This window comes from Suricata suricatta, chromosome 2 (genome assembly GCF_006229205.1).
Source record: "Suricata suricatta isolate VVHF042 chromosome 2, meerkat_22Aug2017_6uvM2_HiC, whole genome shotgun sequence".
NCBI lineage: Eukaryota > Metazoa > Chordata > Mammalia > Carnivora > Herpestidae > Suricata > Suricata suricatta.
Genome location: NC_043701.1, coordinates 101902763 through 101920129, shown reverse-complemented (window position 1 = coordinate 101920129; position 17367 = coordinate 101902763). Strand labels below are relative to the sequence as shown.

General features: G+C 52.0%; 1 protein-coding gene across 2 annotated transcripts; it reads left to right on the top strand.

Annotated features, from left to right (window-relative positions):
• Window positions 1–2130: 2130 nt before the first annotated feature.
• On the top strand, window positions 2131–10362 carry IGFBP1 (insulin like growth factor binding protein 1). 2 transcript variants are annotated; one of them, XM_029930829.1, is made up of 6 exons: window positions 2131–2174; window positions 2918–3039; window positions 6360–6910; window positions 7876–8027; window positions 8929–9054; window positions 9887–10362. In XM_029930829.1, the coding sequence occupies exons 3-6, from the start codon at window positions 6571–6573 to the stop codon at window positions 10010–10012; spliced, it is 744 nt and encodes a 247-aa protein (XP_029786689.1). In that variant the 5' UTR covers window positions 2131–2174; window positions 2918–3039; window positions 6360–6570; the 3' UTR covers window positions 10013–10362. The 2 variants fall into 2 exon arrangements, with proteins under 2 accessions (XP_029786689.1, XP_029786680.1); XM_029930820.1 differs by lacking the exon at window positions 2131–2174 and having other exon boundaries at window positions 2881–3039.
• The last annotated feature ends 7005 nt before the right edge of the window (window positions 10363–17367 follow it).

Sequence of the window (17367 nt, the reverse complement as noted above, 5' to 3'; positions counted from 1 at the left end):
CCCTCTTCCCCACTTGCATGCTCTCTCTCAAATTAAAAAACAAAACAAAACAAAAACCTAAGTTAACACACAGTTAATGGTGAGAATCTCGAAAATTTCCCATTGAGATCAAAACAAGGCAAGGATGTCCCCTATCACCAAGGCTTTCTACCATCATGCTGGGAGTCCTCACTAGTGCAATAAGACAAGGAAAGGAAATAAAATGTATACTGATTGGAAAGGAATAAATAAAATCATCTTTGCAGATGACAAAAAGGATCAACGAAAGAACTCCTGGAACTAATAAGTGATCAGAGCAAGGTTGCAGGATACAAGGATATAGTCAATCCTTTTTGAATACACCAGCAATGAATAAGTGGAATTTGAAATTTAAAACACACCATTTCATTAGCACCCCCAAAATGAAATACATGTATACAAATATAACAAAACATATATGAGATCTATATGAAAAAACCACAAAACTCTGATGGATGATATCAAATAAGAAGTGAGTAAATGGAGAGGTATCCCATGTTCATGGATAGGAACACTCAACATTGTTAAGATGTCAGGTCCTCCCAACTTGATCTACATATTCAATGCAATCCCAATCAAAGTTTCTGTAATTTATTTTATAGATATTGAGAGACTGATTCTAAAGTTTAAAAAAAGAGGCAAAAGACCCCAGAATAGCCAACACAATATTGAAGAACAGAGAGAGGACTGGCACTGCCTGACTTCAGGACTCTACAGTAACTCTACGGTAATTATAATATATGCATCTAGAACATAGGGAGGGGTGTTGCTGAATTAATAGGCAAACAGAGCAATGGAACAGTTTAGAGAGCCCAGAAACAGACCCACAGTAAATACAGTTCACTGGTCTTGGATGAAGGAGCAAAAATGATAAATACAATGCAGAGATAAGTCTTTTAACAAATGGTGCCAGAACACCTGGCTGTCCACATGCAAAAAAAACCCAAAAAACAAAAAACAAAAGAAAACCCCCCCCAAAATGAAACTAGACACAGACTTTACACCTTTCACTAAAATTAAATCAAATGGATCTCAGGCTTCAATTTAAAATGAAAAGCTATCAACTCTTAGAAGATGACATGGGGACCACCAGATCACCTTGAGTATGGTGATGCATTTTTCAATACCAAATGTGTGATCCACAAAAGCAAAAATGCAGAAGCTGGACTTAAGTAAAATTAAAAACTTCTGATCTTTGAAAGAAAATGGAAAGAGAATGAGAAGAAAAGGCAAAGATTGGGAGAAAATATTTACAAAAGATGAATCTGATAAAGGACTGTTACCTAAAATGTTACAAGAACTCTTAAAACTCAAAAACAAGAAAACAACCTGATTAATAAATGGCCAAAGGCCGTGGTCACATTTCCCAAAGAAGATAAACAGATCGCAACCAAGCACATGAAAATTGCTCCACATCGAACGTCATCTGGGGACGCAAGTTAGCACCAGGAGGTAAAAGCGAACACCTGTTAGAATCATCCAAAGCAATATACCATCCATGCTACGTGGGGACGAGCACGTGATGCCATTCGTGGAGTGCACAGTGTGCCAGGGCCACACTAACCTACGTTCGAGCATCTCGACCACGCAGTGACGGGGGGAGACGCCCTGCCCCATGAGGTCCTTACCGTGACGTGGGGGAGAGGCCGTGTGAAGTCCGCACTGTGATGTGGGCGGGGTCGCCCCTCCCCCGGGACATCCATGCTGTGATGTGGGCAACGCCCCCGTGTGGTGCACGGGACTGTGATACAGCAGAGCCCCACCTTCCTGCACGTGGTCCACCTCTGCCGGCAAGTCTTGGAGGGCTGGTGAGGCTGTGTCGCCTCAGGTCTGGCCCCACCAGTACTCACACTGTTGCCGCCCTGGGGGTGGGGGAGGCCCCATGGCCCCGTAGAGAGGTTCTCCATGCTGGGGAGGGGACCCTGGCTATGGAGGTTCTGTTGTAGACACATTAGGTGAGTGGGTGCAGAGGGCCCCAGGCCAGGGCTCAGAGCTGGAACTACCCCCTCCCCCCGCCCCCACCAGGAGGTTCCCAGGGCTGGTCTGGTTCTGTGTTTGCTCCGCATTGGACTCACAGATGCTTCTGTCCTAGGAGATGCAGGAAATCCCGTCAACGCTCAGCGAACATGGCTTGTGGCAGCCGTGCAGGGACCCAGGTGTGCGCGGGGTGCTGAAGAGCACCAGTGCCGCGTGGGAGTCCACCTGTGGGGGGGGCGGCCCAGGTGGAGCAGGCTGTCTGTAGGTTCCTGCAGAGTTCTGTGTGTCCCCCACACAGCCCACCCACCCACCTGCCGCACCGACATTCCTGTCCGTGGCCTCCTCCCCAGCTGTGTACTCTGGTTCTCCAAGGCTGACTTTTGGCAAGAGCAGAGGGTGTTTTCTGAGCCTGAGGCTCAAGCTGGAGCAAGCACTGGGGTCCCCAGGGTGCTCTTGCCCCGAATTAGGGTCTGGGTGGGGCTGGGAATGTGCATCTCCACCAGGCCCCAGGTGCCGTGGGGTGGTCTAACCTGTGACACTTGGGTTCAGGAGAAGGTCACAGGAGTGAACAGGTTTGGGCACCTTGCATGTGCCTGGCACTTGGTACCCTAGTAGCACATGGGCTGCACAGGTGGGTTGGGTGCCTTCCATTGCCCAAGAAAGCCCTGTCCTTTCCCAGGGCCCCTGGGGCACTGGCCTCAGGCCTTCCAGCGAGCGCGCCTCTGTCTAGGGTCTGGGCTGTGTGAACATGACAGGAGCCAGGCTACCTCCTGGCCTGGGTTAGCGGGGGAGTGGGTGTGCCTTCGGTGTCTGGACGGTGCCCTTCACACTCAGGCAGGGCATCGGCCGGGGCTTGCACAGATTTACATCATACTGGGTGTCGGTTGGGAACACGGCACATTTTTTGTTTCTTCCCCTGAAGGTTGAAAACAGCTTCCCTGCGAGGGGACTTTGGGCTACCGCGTTCCTGCCCTTTGAAAGTCTGACTGCCCTTGACCCTGGCATTGTTTTGCGAGCTCGGATTGCCCAACTTTCCGGCCGATGGTGAGTAAATGGCATGTGGTGTGGAGGCCGGACTGGGTGACGGAAAAGCCCGTGTGATTTCATCATCTAGCAATGCCGCCGCCTCTGCAGGGTTGGACGCTGAGGCTCGGGCTGGGGGCCGCGGCCCCCACAGTGCAGGGCTTGCAGTGCCCCTCTCACAGTGGGGGAGACTGAGGCCCAGGAAGATGGCACGTGGGCCAGGACATGGAAATACAAAGTGCCCACGCGGACGGTCTTTCTGGGAGGCCGGGAGCTTCCTGGACATGCCCATTGGCTGTGCCCCGAGTCCTAGAAGCAGCAGGGGACCCCTGTCCCCACGGCTTCTGCAGCCAGAGGGTGATGTATGTGCAGCATATGGAAGGGACTGACAAAGACCACATGTGGGGTCCGTGCCCTTCATGCTCGCCTGACCCTGGGGGCGCAGGCCACCTGCTCTGCTTTTCCCAACTGGGAGCATGGGTTTGCCACCTCATGCAGGTGGAGACTGTCACCCCCCCGCCCCCCCTCCCGCCAGGTGCCATGGGCAGCTCCCTGTGGCCAGGACTCATGAGGCTGAAGATCTTTCCTACCTGGTAGATGGAATGTGTTCACACAGATCACTTCCCATGTGTACCCCCAAATTGCCTTTCCACCCTGCCCGTCCCCCCAATAGACCCCATTGGCCCTGAACGTGGAGTTTGTGACCCTCCCTGACATCAGATGTCTGCAAGCTATGATGTGGCCAAAGTGGGCTTCACTCCAGATGGTGAGATATGGGGCAGGGTCCTCTGGCAATGTTGGTGAGCACAGCTTGGCACCAGCTGCATACAGCTGGTCTAGAGGAAACCCTGGTCCCCATTCCCCTGGCCCCCGCTGCCCTGGTCCTGGGCTCCTGGGTTCAATAGTCACATGTCAGATGGGCAGGGGTGCCCAGCCCTCAGAAGGAGGGTCTCAGCACTGGCCTCTGGTCTCCAGGCCTACTGCCCTGGACCTTTCTGGAACTTTCTTCTGACCAGTTCGCTGGCCCTACCTCACCCCTCCCGTGGTGGCTCTCGGCCTTAACAACAGGGCCTGAGCCTATCGCACAACAGTTCGGGCCTTTCTTTCCTATTCACCTGCTGTCTTTCCTGGGCCCTCCTCCTGGCCCCGCCTTACCCACTAGCCTGCACCACAACCCCATTCTCTGCTGTCTGGGAGGCCCTGCTTCTCCTCCCAGACCTGCCTGGGCTGGCACCTTCTGTGGGACGTGACCACGCATGGCTCCGTGCCCTCTCTCCTGCTGTTGGCCAGACTCCCCACGAAAATGGTCACGTCAAGGACCAGGCTGTAGTCAGCCCTCACAGGGCGTCCTTCCAGCCGGGATTCACATGGCGATCGGGTAGCCTGTCCTGCACCTGGTGCCGCACCTGTGCACACCTCGAGGACGGCCCCCTCCCTCTTGGTGCTCTCTGCTGGGGGACGGACAGGCTGCCAGACAGAAGCTCAAGACAGGCTCTGGGAGGTGCTGGGAGGGGAGTAGGGATCAGGGGTTAGGGGAGGCAGATGAGGCTCTGAGGGCATAACACCTGAGGAGGGGCTCCCTGTCAGCCCACCCTGCACCCCTCTCCCCAGTAGGGGTGATTAGGCAAAGTGGGCCCCTGACTGGGAGTCACCGAAGTTATGGTGGCATGGACTTGGGGACGTGGAAGGCCAGGCAGAGCCGTGACACCCACCAGGGGGCAAAAGGCCTGGGATTCACAGACACCCCTAGAGCAGACAGACAGGAGGCCCCCCAGGCCCCCAGGAGGACTCGCTGCGTTTGTGTTCTTGTGGCCAGAGAAGGGGAGAGCTTCTCTCTGGGTTTGATGGCTGTTTGTGTTTTCAGTGCTGCTCTGAGGCACACAGTGGCAGTTGATGTTAGGGAAATTCATCTACATGGAGAGCGACTTCCGCTATGTGTTGAACAAGTGAGACCTGAAGTGGGGGTGGAGGCCTCACCGGGCAAGTGCACAACAGGGTGGACTGTCCAGGGCTGGCACTGGCCTGCACACAGTAGGTGGGCCCTGAATATTTACCAGATGACCCTCTCTTTCACGTGCATCTCTGAGGGACCATCTCAGGTGGACACACAGATTCTGAGTAGAGCAAGTCAGAGAAAATTCAGAGCACAAATTCTTCTTTAGGAAATGAAATCCCTTATGAACCCACATCAAAAATAAAGTTCGTTTAGTTGACAGCTTTGGTCAGCTCCTCACCCAGACACTGAGCTTTGCTCTGTAAAAATAATGACAACACGACCTTGAACTTGCAACTGCAGTGTTTCCGCCGACCTTGTTTTGATCGTAGCTGGAGCCATGGCCAAGGTTAGAGCAGGGCAAAGACCAGGGCGCTGACGCCAGGCCCCAGGCCCAGCCGAGTGGCTACAGGAGGTGGCGGTACGTTAATTGTGACTTGGTTACCCTTGAGGTCGATAACATGTATGGTGATGCAAATGTCTGATTATATGGAATAGTGTAGTGTTTACTAGTAAGGCGAGTGCAGAAAGGTAAATGTATGTGCAGGGGAGGCCAGTCCCTCAGGGACCTGATTTCACGCCCAGCCCCACCACACCAGATGCTGATCCCAGTGACTTCTCTGTTCTTCCCCAGGCATCCCATAAATTCAGAATCACAGGACACATCTGTTTGTTTTACTTTTTATACACAATATGTACCGTCCCTTGGAAGTTATACTTAAATTACAAGCCTTCACTGATCTCAGGGATTTTCTGTATCTGGAAATGTAGACACCTCCTCGTTGTTAATGGCGGCCTGGTCTCTGGGACCAGGTGTTCACCAGAGCACCTGCTTGTCCTGGGGACGAGCAGGCCCAGTTCTCACCAGCTTGGCACCAGCCCTGGGGAAGATGTCCCTTCCCTTCCATGCTCTTTCGTGGGAGAGGCTGTGATGAGCACGGGCTGGGGGGCTGGAGGCCTTCCTGGGGATGGAAAAGCAGTTCTGGGCTTCGACCTGAAAACTCCCCAGGGCTCCTCGATCCTTCTTCCTGGGCCTTGGCTTCCTTGTTTGAAAACCGGCAGCAGGCTGACCTTGCCCAGCCCATGTCTCTGTTCCCTTCGAGTCTGGGGATGACCACGCTGAGGGGTGGGCAGGGGGAATGTCCCTTGAACAAAGTAGGGTCTGGCCGTGGGTTCCTGGCTAGAGCTGCACTTTGGCTCCAGATTGGAACCGTAACGACAGGACAAACACATTTGGAAACCTGGGCCAGTGGCCCTACCTCCACCCACGGTTTGCGTAGGGCCTTGAGCGCAGGAGCAAAACAAACGTGTGTGTGTGTTTTTTTTCCAAACTTATTTTGAACGCCAGCCCCAAGCACGCAGTGCTGACAATCATTAACCCCCATGATGGGGAGGAGTGGCCCTGCGCCCTTTATAAGGTGCACGAGGCTCCCAGCAAGCACCAAGCACGGGCACCAGCTACCTCTGCCCAAGGGCACCTCTGTCTGTGAGCACCAGCTGCCGCTCCACCACTGACCCACCAGCGCCGGTGTCTGTCCGTCCACCACACCTCCCCAACCATGCGTGCGGTCCCTGCTGCCTGCGCCTGGCTGCTTCTGCTCCTGCTGGCTGTCCGGCTCGGGGGCACCGCCCCAGCTCCCCAGCCATGGCGGTGTGCACCCTGCTCCCCCGAGAAGCTGCAGCTCTGCCCGCCGGTTCCTGCCTCCTGCACCGAGAGTGCCCGGCCCACCAACTGTGGCTGCTGCCCAATGTGCACGCTGTCCCAGGGCACTGCCTGCGGTGTGGCCAGTGCACGCTGTGCCAGCGGGCTCAGTTGCCGTGTGCTGCCAGGGAAGGAGCGGCCCTTGCAAGCCCTCATCCGCGGCCAGGGTGTCTGCGTGCCCACCGGCAGTGACACAGGTAGGACACGCAGGGTGGAAAGGGGAAGGGTTCTACCGGAGAGGCGGCGGGTGTGGAGCAAACCCACCCAAGTCCAGAGCTCCAAGGGGAAAGGACCTTCGGTCATCTAGACAAGCTCTGTCACCACGTGGTCCTGCGGGAGGGGCCCAGGAGGGGGGAGGAGAGGCCGGAGAACCCCCACAGCCCAGTGGGAGAGTTGGGGAGAGGGCAGGAGCCTCTGGGGAGGCCTGGTGTGGGCATCCCTCCTGCTGGACCCCCCGGAGAAGGGTTTGGAATGTGCTTTGTAGCCGACCCCTGTGGAGACAGTGTGCTGCCAGAGTGTTTACAGAACATAATGTGAACGCAGGCTGTAAACCTCACTTACATTCGCCGCCATAGAAAACAGTGTTTGATGTGTATGTCGCCTCCAAGGACAATCAGACCTTTCCTGAATTTAGCGGCGATTTATTTGTAGTGGGAAGCAGAGGAAACACCTCTTCCTCTACCCCCTGTCCCCACCTCCCCATCGGGCGGGTGGCTGCACGTCCTCTGTGACTCTCCGAGGAATCCCACGCTCCCACTCCCTGGTCGAAATCTGCTGGGGCACGTGACCCTTCTGAAGAGGGACCCCCGTTTTCCTGCTGGTTCCCTGACTTCAGAGTTAGTAAAATAGGAGTCAGGGCCCAGGAGCTCCGCAGGAGAGCCAGTTCTCTATGACTCTATCCGTCACCAAATCCAAACGTACACGTGGCTTTGCCCGCCTGCTGCTTCAGGAGCAACACCACAGGGGCCCTTGCCAGACCCTCAAAGCACAGAATTGCTGTTGGGTCTTCAGATTCTTGGAAGAGGTCTGAGCCACCTTTAAAGAGGAAGTGGGCAAAACCCCAGGTCAACTCGACTGCCCTTGGGTCCACGCCTGGGTCCACTTGAGGGAGTGCGCACAGAGGCTCCGGGGGCGCTCACGGTCTGGGTCCTGACCCTTCCAGATGTGATGTCATCCTCTGAGAGCACCGACATGACCCAGGAGGAGCTCCTGGAGAACTTCCACCTGATGGCGCCTTCGACCGACGACACACCCATTCTCTGGAAGGCCATCGGTAATTATGTGAACGCCGAGAAGCTGGTGGATGCCTCGAAGGTGAGGCCGGGCAGGTGTCTGGCTAGGTGGGTGGGCTCCCCACAGCCTGGAGCCCCAGGAATCAGCACTTTGCCTCCCAAGGCAGGTAGACTGTAGCTTTGCCTGGTTTTCCTGCAAGGACTTTGAGCCGAGAAGCCAGCCGGGCAGGTCGGGCAGGCGTTCATCACTGGGCCCTGGAGCCCAGCGCAGGACTTGATGCCCGTCCCTGTTTAGAAACGGCAGTCCAATGTGCGTCATATAACATTTATGATCCTGGCCACGTTATGGTTCTGCGATGTCAGTTCTGCCAGGGTCACTGCTGTCTGTCCTGGGAGCTAGTTTATCTTCCCACGTGAAAACTGTCCCCACTGCACTCAGACTGGCCGGTCCCTTCGGATTTGATGGCCGTTTTTCATTCTACCACGTGAGGGCGACCAAGAATCAGAGTTGGTGCGCAGGGCTGGGGTGTGGAAAAGAGCGAGAACATTTCTCTGGCCACCAGCCACCCCCAGAAAAGTGGAGGTTCTGACCCATTTCCCAGACGCTTCAGAGTCTCATCTGGAAATGATGGTGTGTGGAGACAAGTTCAGTCTCCTCTCCAGGTGCTGGCTGGATGGCTTTGACCTGGCTTGATCTGGCGTCTGTGAAATAACAAAATAGGGGAAAGGCATTCCGAGTCTAGAACTCTCTGCTGTGGGAAGAGCTGCGAAGCCCCCACGGGGCAGAGGACTGGGGGAGAGGCCATGGGGATGGGGGAGCTCATGTTTCCCCACAGGGGTGTGGCTGGCGTTCAGGAAGGGCAGGCATGTACCCCATCCTTCCTGCTGACAACTCAGAGAGACACCTCCATGGGAGAGCAGGCCTCCCCTCCCATCCCCTGGGAACCTCCCATCAGTTAACCCCCCTTCCCCTGCTCTTCCAGGGGCCCTGCTATCAGCACCTGCATGAAGTGCTGGACCGTCTGGCCGAGGAGCAGCGGACGTCTGGACAGCCCTACAGGTTCTATCTGCCCAACTGCAGCAAGAATGGATTCTATCACAGCAAACAGGTGCGCACCTTGCTGGGGGCACTGTCGTGGGGGCAGCCCTGCAGAGCCCACTCTCCTTACTAGGGGTCTGTAACCCACCGTATTAGGGAAGGCCACACCTCGGGATTAGGGGCAGCCAGACCTTGGGAGCCTGAGGACCAGCTCCTGGTCACGGCCAGTGGGGACCTCCACACTCGGCCAGGGGCTCTGGGTCAAGCCTGAGCAGGTGGGAGCCGGCCCCTCGGGCTCCAGATCTGTTCCCTGTGTACATGGGGGGAGGTCCTACTTAGGGAGGCGGGTGTCCACGTGGACATCTCGCACTGCCTTTCTCCCCACAAAGGGAAATGACAAACCTCATCAACACGGTAGCGTTCTCCAGCCTGCACATGATTCATGAGATCAGACACAGCCTGCAGTTGATTTTCAGGAGCTCTTTAGGACCCAGTGAAATGCAGGCTCGGGGGGGGGGGGGGGGGGGGGGGGGAGGCAGGGGAAACTGAGGACCAGGCAGCGCTTTCCTGATGGGGAATTTTCCAGGAGTCCAAGGGAATGGCAGCCACGCATGGGACGTTCTCCTGGGCTCAGTGGCCCGCTGTTGGGGCCACAGAGCAGACAGCGTGCACACACTGAGCCGTTTCACACACGCAGGGCTTCCTCAGCGATGCTCGCTCGGCCTCTGTCTCCGTTCTGCAGGGAGGGCTGGGTGGGAGGGTGCTGGGCCTGCCCCAGGTCACGCTCATGGCCTGGCTGGCTGGTGTGCCCATGGCCAGGCTCCCGGGCTTGTGGAGCTCCGCCTCCTCCCACCTTCACGGGGGCAACTCTGACTGTGACCTTGTGCATCTTGCCTCTGCAGTGTGAGACATCGATGGATGGCGAGCCAGGGCTCTGCTGGTGCGTCTACCCTTGGAGCAAGGACAAGATCCCGGGGTCCGTGGAGGTCAGGGGCGACCCCAACTGCAGCCAGTATTTCAGCAGATAGACTGCGAGCGGGAGCGCCGTCTTCCATCCCCTCCCGGGAAATATTTAAGTGCCTAGCCTATTTATACTCTGGATACGACACGCTCTTTCTCTGTATATGTATGTGTAAATGAGCACGCGTGTGGCTGACGCTTACAGCTGCATATTTATTCAATGTACATGTATCCTTCCACACAGTCACGTCACTGTGTTGATTTGTATATCATGAGACAAGTTCACGTCACTGTGTTGATTTGTATATCATGAGACAAGTTCACGTCACTGGGTGTAAATACTTGTAACTCCTCAGAGCTCCCCACTTCTGTCTCAGCAGAGCAGGGGGAAATATAGCCTGGAAAATGCAAACGGAAATGTGTAGCAGTGATTTTTTTTCGGGTGACCTAACGGGTGGTTGAGCCATGTTGAAGGAGGACTCACTCTGTACCCACAGATCGAGTGTGTGTCAGTTTGCAGGGAGAGTTAGGTGCCAATAGTGTGACCAGAGCTTAATGTGGAGGTGTTGCTCTAAGACTGGCATGGGGGGCCCGGGGCCTGACAGGGTCAGGATAAATACTCTACCTGGGAACACGTGACTGCCGTAGACGCTGCCCCTTTGTTTCTGAAACTCCTCTTACTCACCCCTTCTCACACAGATTTGGTGGTTCAGGGTCCCAGTCTGCTGCTGGCAAGTGTGTCCTTCCCCCTTCTCACCTCCGGGGCCCTCACCTCTGATGATCTGCTCCTTCCCTGGCTCCATAATTGCATGCAGACATGAGCAAGTGCGTCCTTCGTTCGCGCCCCTCCCCTGCTGTCTCTGTCCTCTGCAGGGTCTGTGGGGCTTCGCTGTGTCAGGTGGGCGGCCTGTGGCCTTCTGTGTGGGTGGCTGGGCCGGGGGGGTGTGCAGTCTCCCTGCTTCTCTGGTCCCTTATCCCTTGAACAGCTCCTCACTCTCTTCCTGATCCTGCCCTGCGGACTCTTCCTTCTGCGTCCCCTCCATCCCCCCGGGTCCCACCTGGCCTCTGGCTGCCTCCACCCCCTCTCCTAGGAGGTCCCCTCCCTTGGCTCTGGGAATGGCCAGGGTGTCCCTGCCTCACACCCCCACCCTCTGCAGTCTGGGCTCCAGCTCCCCACCTTGGGTCTCTCCCTTCATGTGTGCCCCATGGGTGCCATCCACTCTCTGCCAAGCCCCTAGGAGTGACCTGTGGACTCAGCATCCAATTTCATAGTATCTTAAGATAATGGACACAAAATCCTCAACAAAACACTTAGTAAGCTGAATCCAGCAATGTAGTAAAATAATCGTTTACCATGACCACATGGGATTTATCTGAGGAACGCAGGTTGTTCCAACATCCTAATACCAATTAATGTAATAAATCACATCAATAGAATAAAAAACCAAAAAGCACATGGTGTTCTCAATGGATCCAGAAAAAACATTTGAAGGTACCCACTACCCTTTCATGGTAAAACAAAACCAAATAAGACAAAATAAATCTCAACAGATGAGGAATAGAAAGAACTTCCTCAAGCTGACAAAAGGGAGCTGGGAAAATCCCGCAGCTGACATTGTAGTTAATGGGCAAAGTCTGTGTGTGCCGCTCGCCCCCCCTCCAGACGGGAAACTGACAAGGACACGAGCTCCTACCACCTCAATTCGACGTTCTACTAGAGGTTTTATCAGTTGGCAAGAAAAATAAATAAAAGGTATTCAGATGAAAGAAAAACAGAACTACCTCTATTTGAAGATGCTATGATCTCACATATAGAAAATCCAAGGTAACCCACTAAAAAACTTCAATGAGTTTAGCAAGGTTGCAGGATACAAAATCAACATACAAAAATCAATTGTATTTCTGTATGTTTGCAAATAACAACCCCAAAATAAAATTTAGAAAACAATCTCTCATTTTTTAGCATTAAAAAATAAAATACCTAGTTAATATATTTAACAAAAGAAGCACAGAATAAAAACTACAAAATACTCTTGAAAGAAATTAAAGATCTAAATAAATGGAAAACATACCATATTCATGGAATAGAGGGCTTGGCATTGTCAACATTAAACACCCCAAAACTAACCTACAGGTTAAACACAATCCCTTCCAGAATCTTAGCTGATAGAAACTGACAAGCTTTTAAAGTTTATATGGAATTGCAAAGGGCCAAGAATAGCCCAAACAATCCTGAAAAAGAACAAAGCTGTAGGATTCATACCTCTTGATTTCAAAACTTAGTACAAAGCTATTGTAATCAAACAGTGTGACTGGAGTAGGGACAGACATAGAGATCAATAGAAATGAGAGGCCATTCATAAACCCATATACTGATGATCAGCTGATTTTCAATGAGAGTTGGAAGACCATTTAGTGAGGATAAAATAGGTTTTTTCAATAACTGTAGTTGGGCAAACTGGTAGTCACATGTATAAGAATGTCATTGGACCCCTACACACACTATATGAAAGATGAATTAAAAATCAATAAAGATCTAAATATAAGAGCTGAAAATAGAAAATTCTTGGAAGAAAACATAGCAGTAAATCTTCATGACCTTGGACATGGCACAAGATTCTTAAATATGACACCAAAAACACCAGTGACAAAACTAAAAAGATAAATCAAATTTTACCCAAATTAAAAATTCCTGTGCTTCCAAGGCCACAATCAAGAAAGAAAAAGGACAACCCACAGAATGGGGGGAAATATTTGCAAATCACAAATCTGATAATACTGGTATCTAGAATATATAAAGAACTCTTCTAACTCAGTGGTATAAAGATTTTTTTAATGTTTATTTTTGAGAGAGATGAGGTGGGGGAGGGGCAAAGAGAAGGAGAGAAAATCCCTAGCAGGTGCCATGCTGTCAGCACAGAGCCCGACACATAGCTCAAATGCACAAACTGTGAGATCATGACCTCAGCCAAAATCAGGAGTTAGATGCTTAACTGAGCCACCAAGGTGCCCCTCAACTCAGTAGTATAAAGACAAACAACCCAATTGAAAAATAAGCAAAGTATTTTAATAGACTTTTCTCCAAAGAAGATATATGAACAGCCAATAAGTACATGAAAAGATGTTCAACAACATTAGTGATCAGAGAAATGCAAATCAAAACCCAGTGAGATGCCACTTTGCACCCGGCAGATGGCTTTGATCAAAACACCAGACGACAAGTCCTGGTGGGGATGTGCAGAGATCGTGCACCGCAAGTAGGAAGGCAAAACGGCGCAACCACTTTGGAAAAGTCTGGTCGGTCCTCAAATGATCCAACCTAGAATTACCATAGTACCTGGCAGTCCACTTCCAGGTATATGTCCGAGAGAAGCGAAAACACGTGTCCACGCAAACGCTTGTATCCAGATGTTCTCAGATGCATCATGGGTAACGGCCCGAAGGTGGAACAACCCCCGGACTCATCGGTAGACGGCTGCGTGAACACAACCTGCTGTGTTCATGGGCCGCAGAAAGAAACGAAGTATTGATACACTCGACAACAGGGGGAGCCTCACAACGAGGATGCCCAGTGAAGGAGACCCGTCATAAACCGTCTTGCATTACGTGATCCTGTTCACGTGAAAGCCCACCACGGGGAAATCAGAAGAGACCACAAGGGATTTGTGGTTGCTTCGGGCTGGGCAGAGGGGCTGACAGATAATAGCTAATGGGCACGGGGCTTCTTACCGAGTGACAACAATGCTCTGGAATGAGTGGGGATGATTCCTCGTGTTGCCGACGGCGCTGAATGGTGGCACTTTCAATGGGTAAATGTGTGCATGGGCAGTCTGTCTCCACAAAGGTGTTAAAAAAGGACTGTTGGGGGCCTGATTCGCTTAGTCTGTTGAGCGTCCAATCCTTGATCTCAGCTCAGGTGGTGATCTCATGGTTCGGGGGTTCGAGCCCGGCGTTGGGCTCTGTGCTGACAGCATGGAGCTGCTTGGGATCCTCTCGCTCCCTCTCACTCTGGCCCTCCCCTACTTGCAGTTCTGTCTCAAAAACAAACAAACAAACAAACAAGACTGTGTGCTGGAGCCACACTGTCAGAGGTGAGCTGTAGAAGGAAGCTTCTGGTGGCAGAGGCTCCACTGGATTCCAGTGGAAGGCACAGGAGCCAGAAAAGCAGGGAGGAGTTGGCCGAAGCCACAGAGGCTACCGGTTCGGAGGGCCAGCATGCGGAGTCACCGGTGCTCACCGGCCCCTGCTTCTCTCCCTGCTGTCTTTGAACCTGTTTTAATCAACTGCGAGGGTCCTTGAAATCCCTGGGTTATAGCAGACTCTCTTTGTGGGCCTGAGTTTGGCTTGCTTATTATTTGTCCTTATTTATTTATTTATTTATTTAATCATTTTATTTTTGAGAGAGAGAGTGAGAGAGAGAGCACGCAAGCAGGAGAGGGACAGAAAAAGAGGGAGACACACAATCTGAAGACAGGCTCCAGGCTCTGAGCTAGCTATCAGCATAGAGCCCGACACAGGGCTTGAACCCACGAACTGTGAGATCATGACTGGAGCTGAAGTTGGACGCTCAACTGTCTGAGCCACCCAGGTGCCTCTGTTTGTCCTTTTTTTAAGAATGCAACTGAGGCAGTAATTTATAGTGAACGTGTTGCTCGTGCCTTCACTGTGGATATAGTTGTAGTTCATCTGTACTTATTTATTCAAGTACATTTTTATTTTAGAAGATTTTGGTTATTTCTTAAAAATGTTTATTTTTGAGTGAGTGCAAGTGGGGGAGGGGCAGAGAGAGGAGGACAGTGGATCTGAAGCAGGTTCTGTGCGGACAGCAGTGAGCCTGACATGGGGCTTGAACTCACAAACTGCAAGATTATGACCTGAGCTGAAGTTGGACGCTCAACCCCGAGTCACCCAGGCACCTCTATTTTTTTTAACAACCCAAAAGTGTCCCACGCTGCATGTGATTCTCAGAGACTTGGTTTCTGAGCCTCATGCTGCCGAGTGATGCATCGTGTGTGTGGTGGCAAGAAGGGGACCCTGCAAATACACCGCATTTGACCCTTCCAAGCCCCTCTCGAGGGCAATTCGGTTATTTCCGGGTTTTAAAAAGTTGTTAACAATTGATATCCTCTGTGACTATTTTACATGAGGTCTTCTTGTAAATTACATTTCATTGTTTGTTGCTGGTGCTTAGAAAGGAAATTGACTGTTGTGTATTCTTACATCCAGCCGCATTGGTAAATACCCTTCTTATTTACAGTAACTTACTTGTCTCTAGACTCTGTTACGGTTTCCATGTAAAGGATCAGAACATCTGTAAATCCCATGTCCTCTGATGTTATGTCTTAACTTTCTTGTCTGTGCGAGCCCCCCTCTCTCAGGCTGGTGAAGGGAAGGGGTAACTGCCTAACGTCTCCCTGCCTCCCTGCCTCCGACAGTGCTTGGCGGGTTTGGTGTTTTCATGGTCACACATTATTGGGCAACGGAAGTCCTCTTACACTCTTCACTTATTCACGGTATTTACTGTATTGAATTTTGCAAACTGCTCTTACAGCATCTGTTTTAAAGTATCATTTTTTTGTCTTTAATATACACATGTGATTAGTTAGTTATATTTGCTCTATTTGTAGATTTTGTTTAAAAATATTTTTTAATGTTTATTTTCGAGAGAGAAAGAGAGAATGTATGAGTGGGGGAGGAGCAGAGAGAGGAAGACACAGAATAGGAAGCAGGCTTCAGGCTCCAGGCTCCAAACTGTCAGCACAGAGCCCGAGGTGGGGCTCAGACTCACGAATCATGAGATCATGACTTGAGCTCAAGTCGGACGCTCAACCAACTGAGCCACCTAGGCGCCCCGAGATTTAAAAAAATAATCTCTATATACCCAAGTGGGACTTGAACTCACAACTGCAAGATCAAGAGTTATATACCCCACTGCTGAGCCAGCCAGGCACCCCTGAGGTTTTCTTACAGCTGATACATGACCAACTTCTGACTGTTCTGTAGGTCCTTGAGAAGGAGGCACTGTGTCTAATTTCCTCACAAGAACCGGGTGGGCTAAGCTGGGTAGTTTTGAGGTTCAAGATACCCTACATCCCTGCTGATTTTTTTCTGCTTAGCTGTCAACAATGAAAAGAGGTTAAACATTCCTGTGATCATAATAATTAAAAAAAAAAGTAGTTGATAATCTGGCTGATTTATCCTGTGATTTGCCCGCCTATAGCACAACTTTCTTTGGTGTCAAATCTGTTTGTTCTGATAGGACAACTCCTCTACTTTGTTTTGGACAGCTTTTCCTGAACACACTTTTCCACCCTTTAGCTCTTAGCCTTGTCTGTCATAATCTTAGCAGATGAAGTAGCCCTGTGTAACTGGAAAACTCTTAACATCTGTTTCAGAGTCCCTAAATCCTGGCATCAGTGACATTTTAGGTGGGGTAATTCCTGGGGCGGGGCTGTCCTGTTGTGGTAGCCTAGCCACATCCCTGGTCGGGGTGTGGGGGGCAGGGAGCTCCCAGAGCTGGGTGGGGGGCCAAGGGTGGGGTGGGGCAGGAGAGTGGGCAAGGGATGGAGGCTAAGGTGGGCACTCGATGGTATGTTCCCAGCAAGGCAGCCCAGGGCCCAGAGTGGGCATCACTGCAGCCCTTGCCCACAGTGGCTCTCAAGGGCCTGCTGTGTTTGTGTTCTCCTGTCCTGGGTTCCCACACCTGCCAGACTCAAGGGACCCCCCCCCCACCCCCGCACTTACCAGCTCCTCTCCTCCATTGTTCTGCGAGCACCTCCAGAGCTCTGTGCCAGCCCGCACAGCACGGCCCTATCTTAGATGCTTCTCTAACAGGTCACTTATGGCTCTAACAGCCAATTCTGTGACATGTGCTTCACACTTCTGGGCTCAGAGGCTCGGGGGAGGGGGCTTGCTTCGCATCTCCAGGTCCCTGTCTCCTCCTGTGTTGTCCACTGCTCTCCAAGCAGGGGCTGAAAGGGCCACGGGACAGGTTGTCCAGGGTGGGTTTCCCTCTGGCTGGTGGTGAACACTGCTGGAACGGGACAGGTCAAAGGCAAACACCACCAAAACGCAGCAAGGGCCGGTCCCACAGAAATGGTATCCTAGCAGGTGAGACCCAGGGCTGCTGTGGGGCCAGCAGAAGCCTGGGGGAAGGGGTCTCACTGGGTACTCACCCCCACTGATGGACCAGCAGAAACCTTTGTTAACGAACACTTGTGCTCTGCTGTTGCCTCACTAGTGATACAAAGCCCAGGGTCACTCACTAACATGAGGCAGAGGCAGGTTCTTATGGTAAAAACTTTATTTACTATTTATAAATATGATGCAAGACAAACTTTTCAAAAATACCTTTTGTTCCAAAAACTTAATTAAAAAAATAAAGGAAAGCTAATAGGTAGGCAAAATGTCTCGACACCCCTTG

What these genes read in the sequence shown, in the direction of transcription:
- IGFBP1 (XM_029930829.1), top strand. Translation starts at nt 6,571, where the DNA reads ATGCGTGCGGTCCCTGCTGCCTGCGCCTGGCTGCTTCTGCTCCTGCTG. An exon ending in AGCTGGTGGATGCCTCGAAG is followed by an intron (nt 8,028 to 8,928) that starts GTGAGGCCGGGC and finishes CTGCTCTTCCAG; the next exon opens with GGGCCCTGCTATCAGCACCT. An exon ending in GATTCTATCACAGCAAACAG is followed by an intron (nt 9,055 to 9,886) that starts GTGCGCACCTTG and finishes TTGCCTCTGCAG; the next exon opens with TGTGAGACATCGATGGATGG.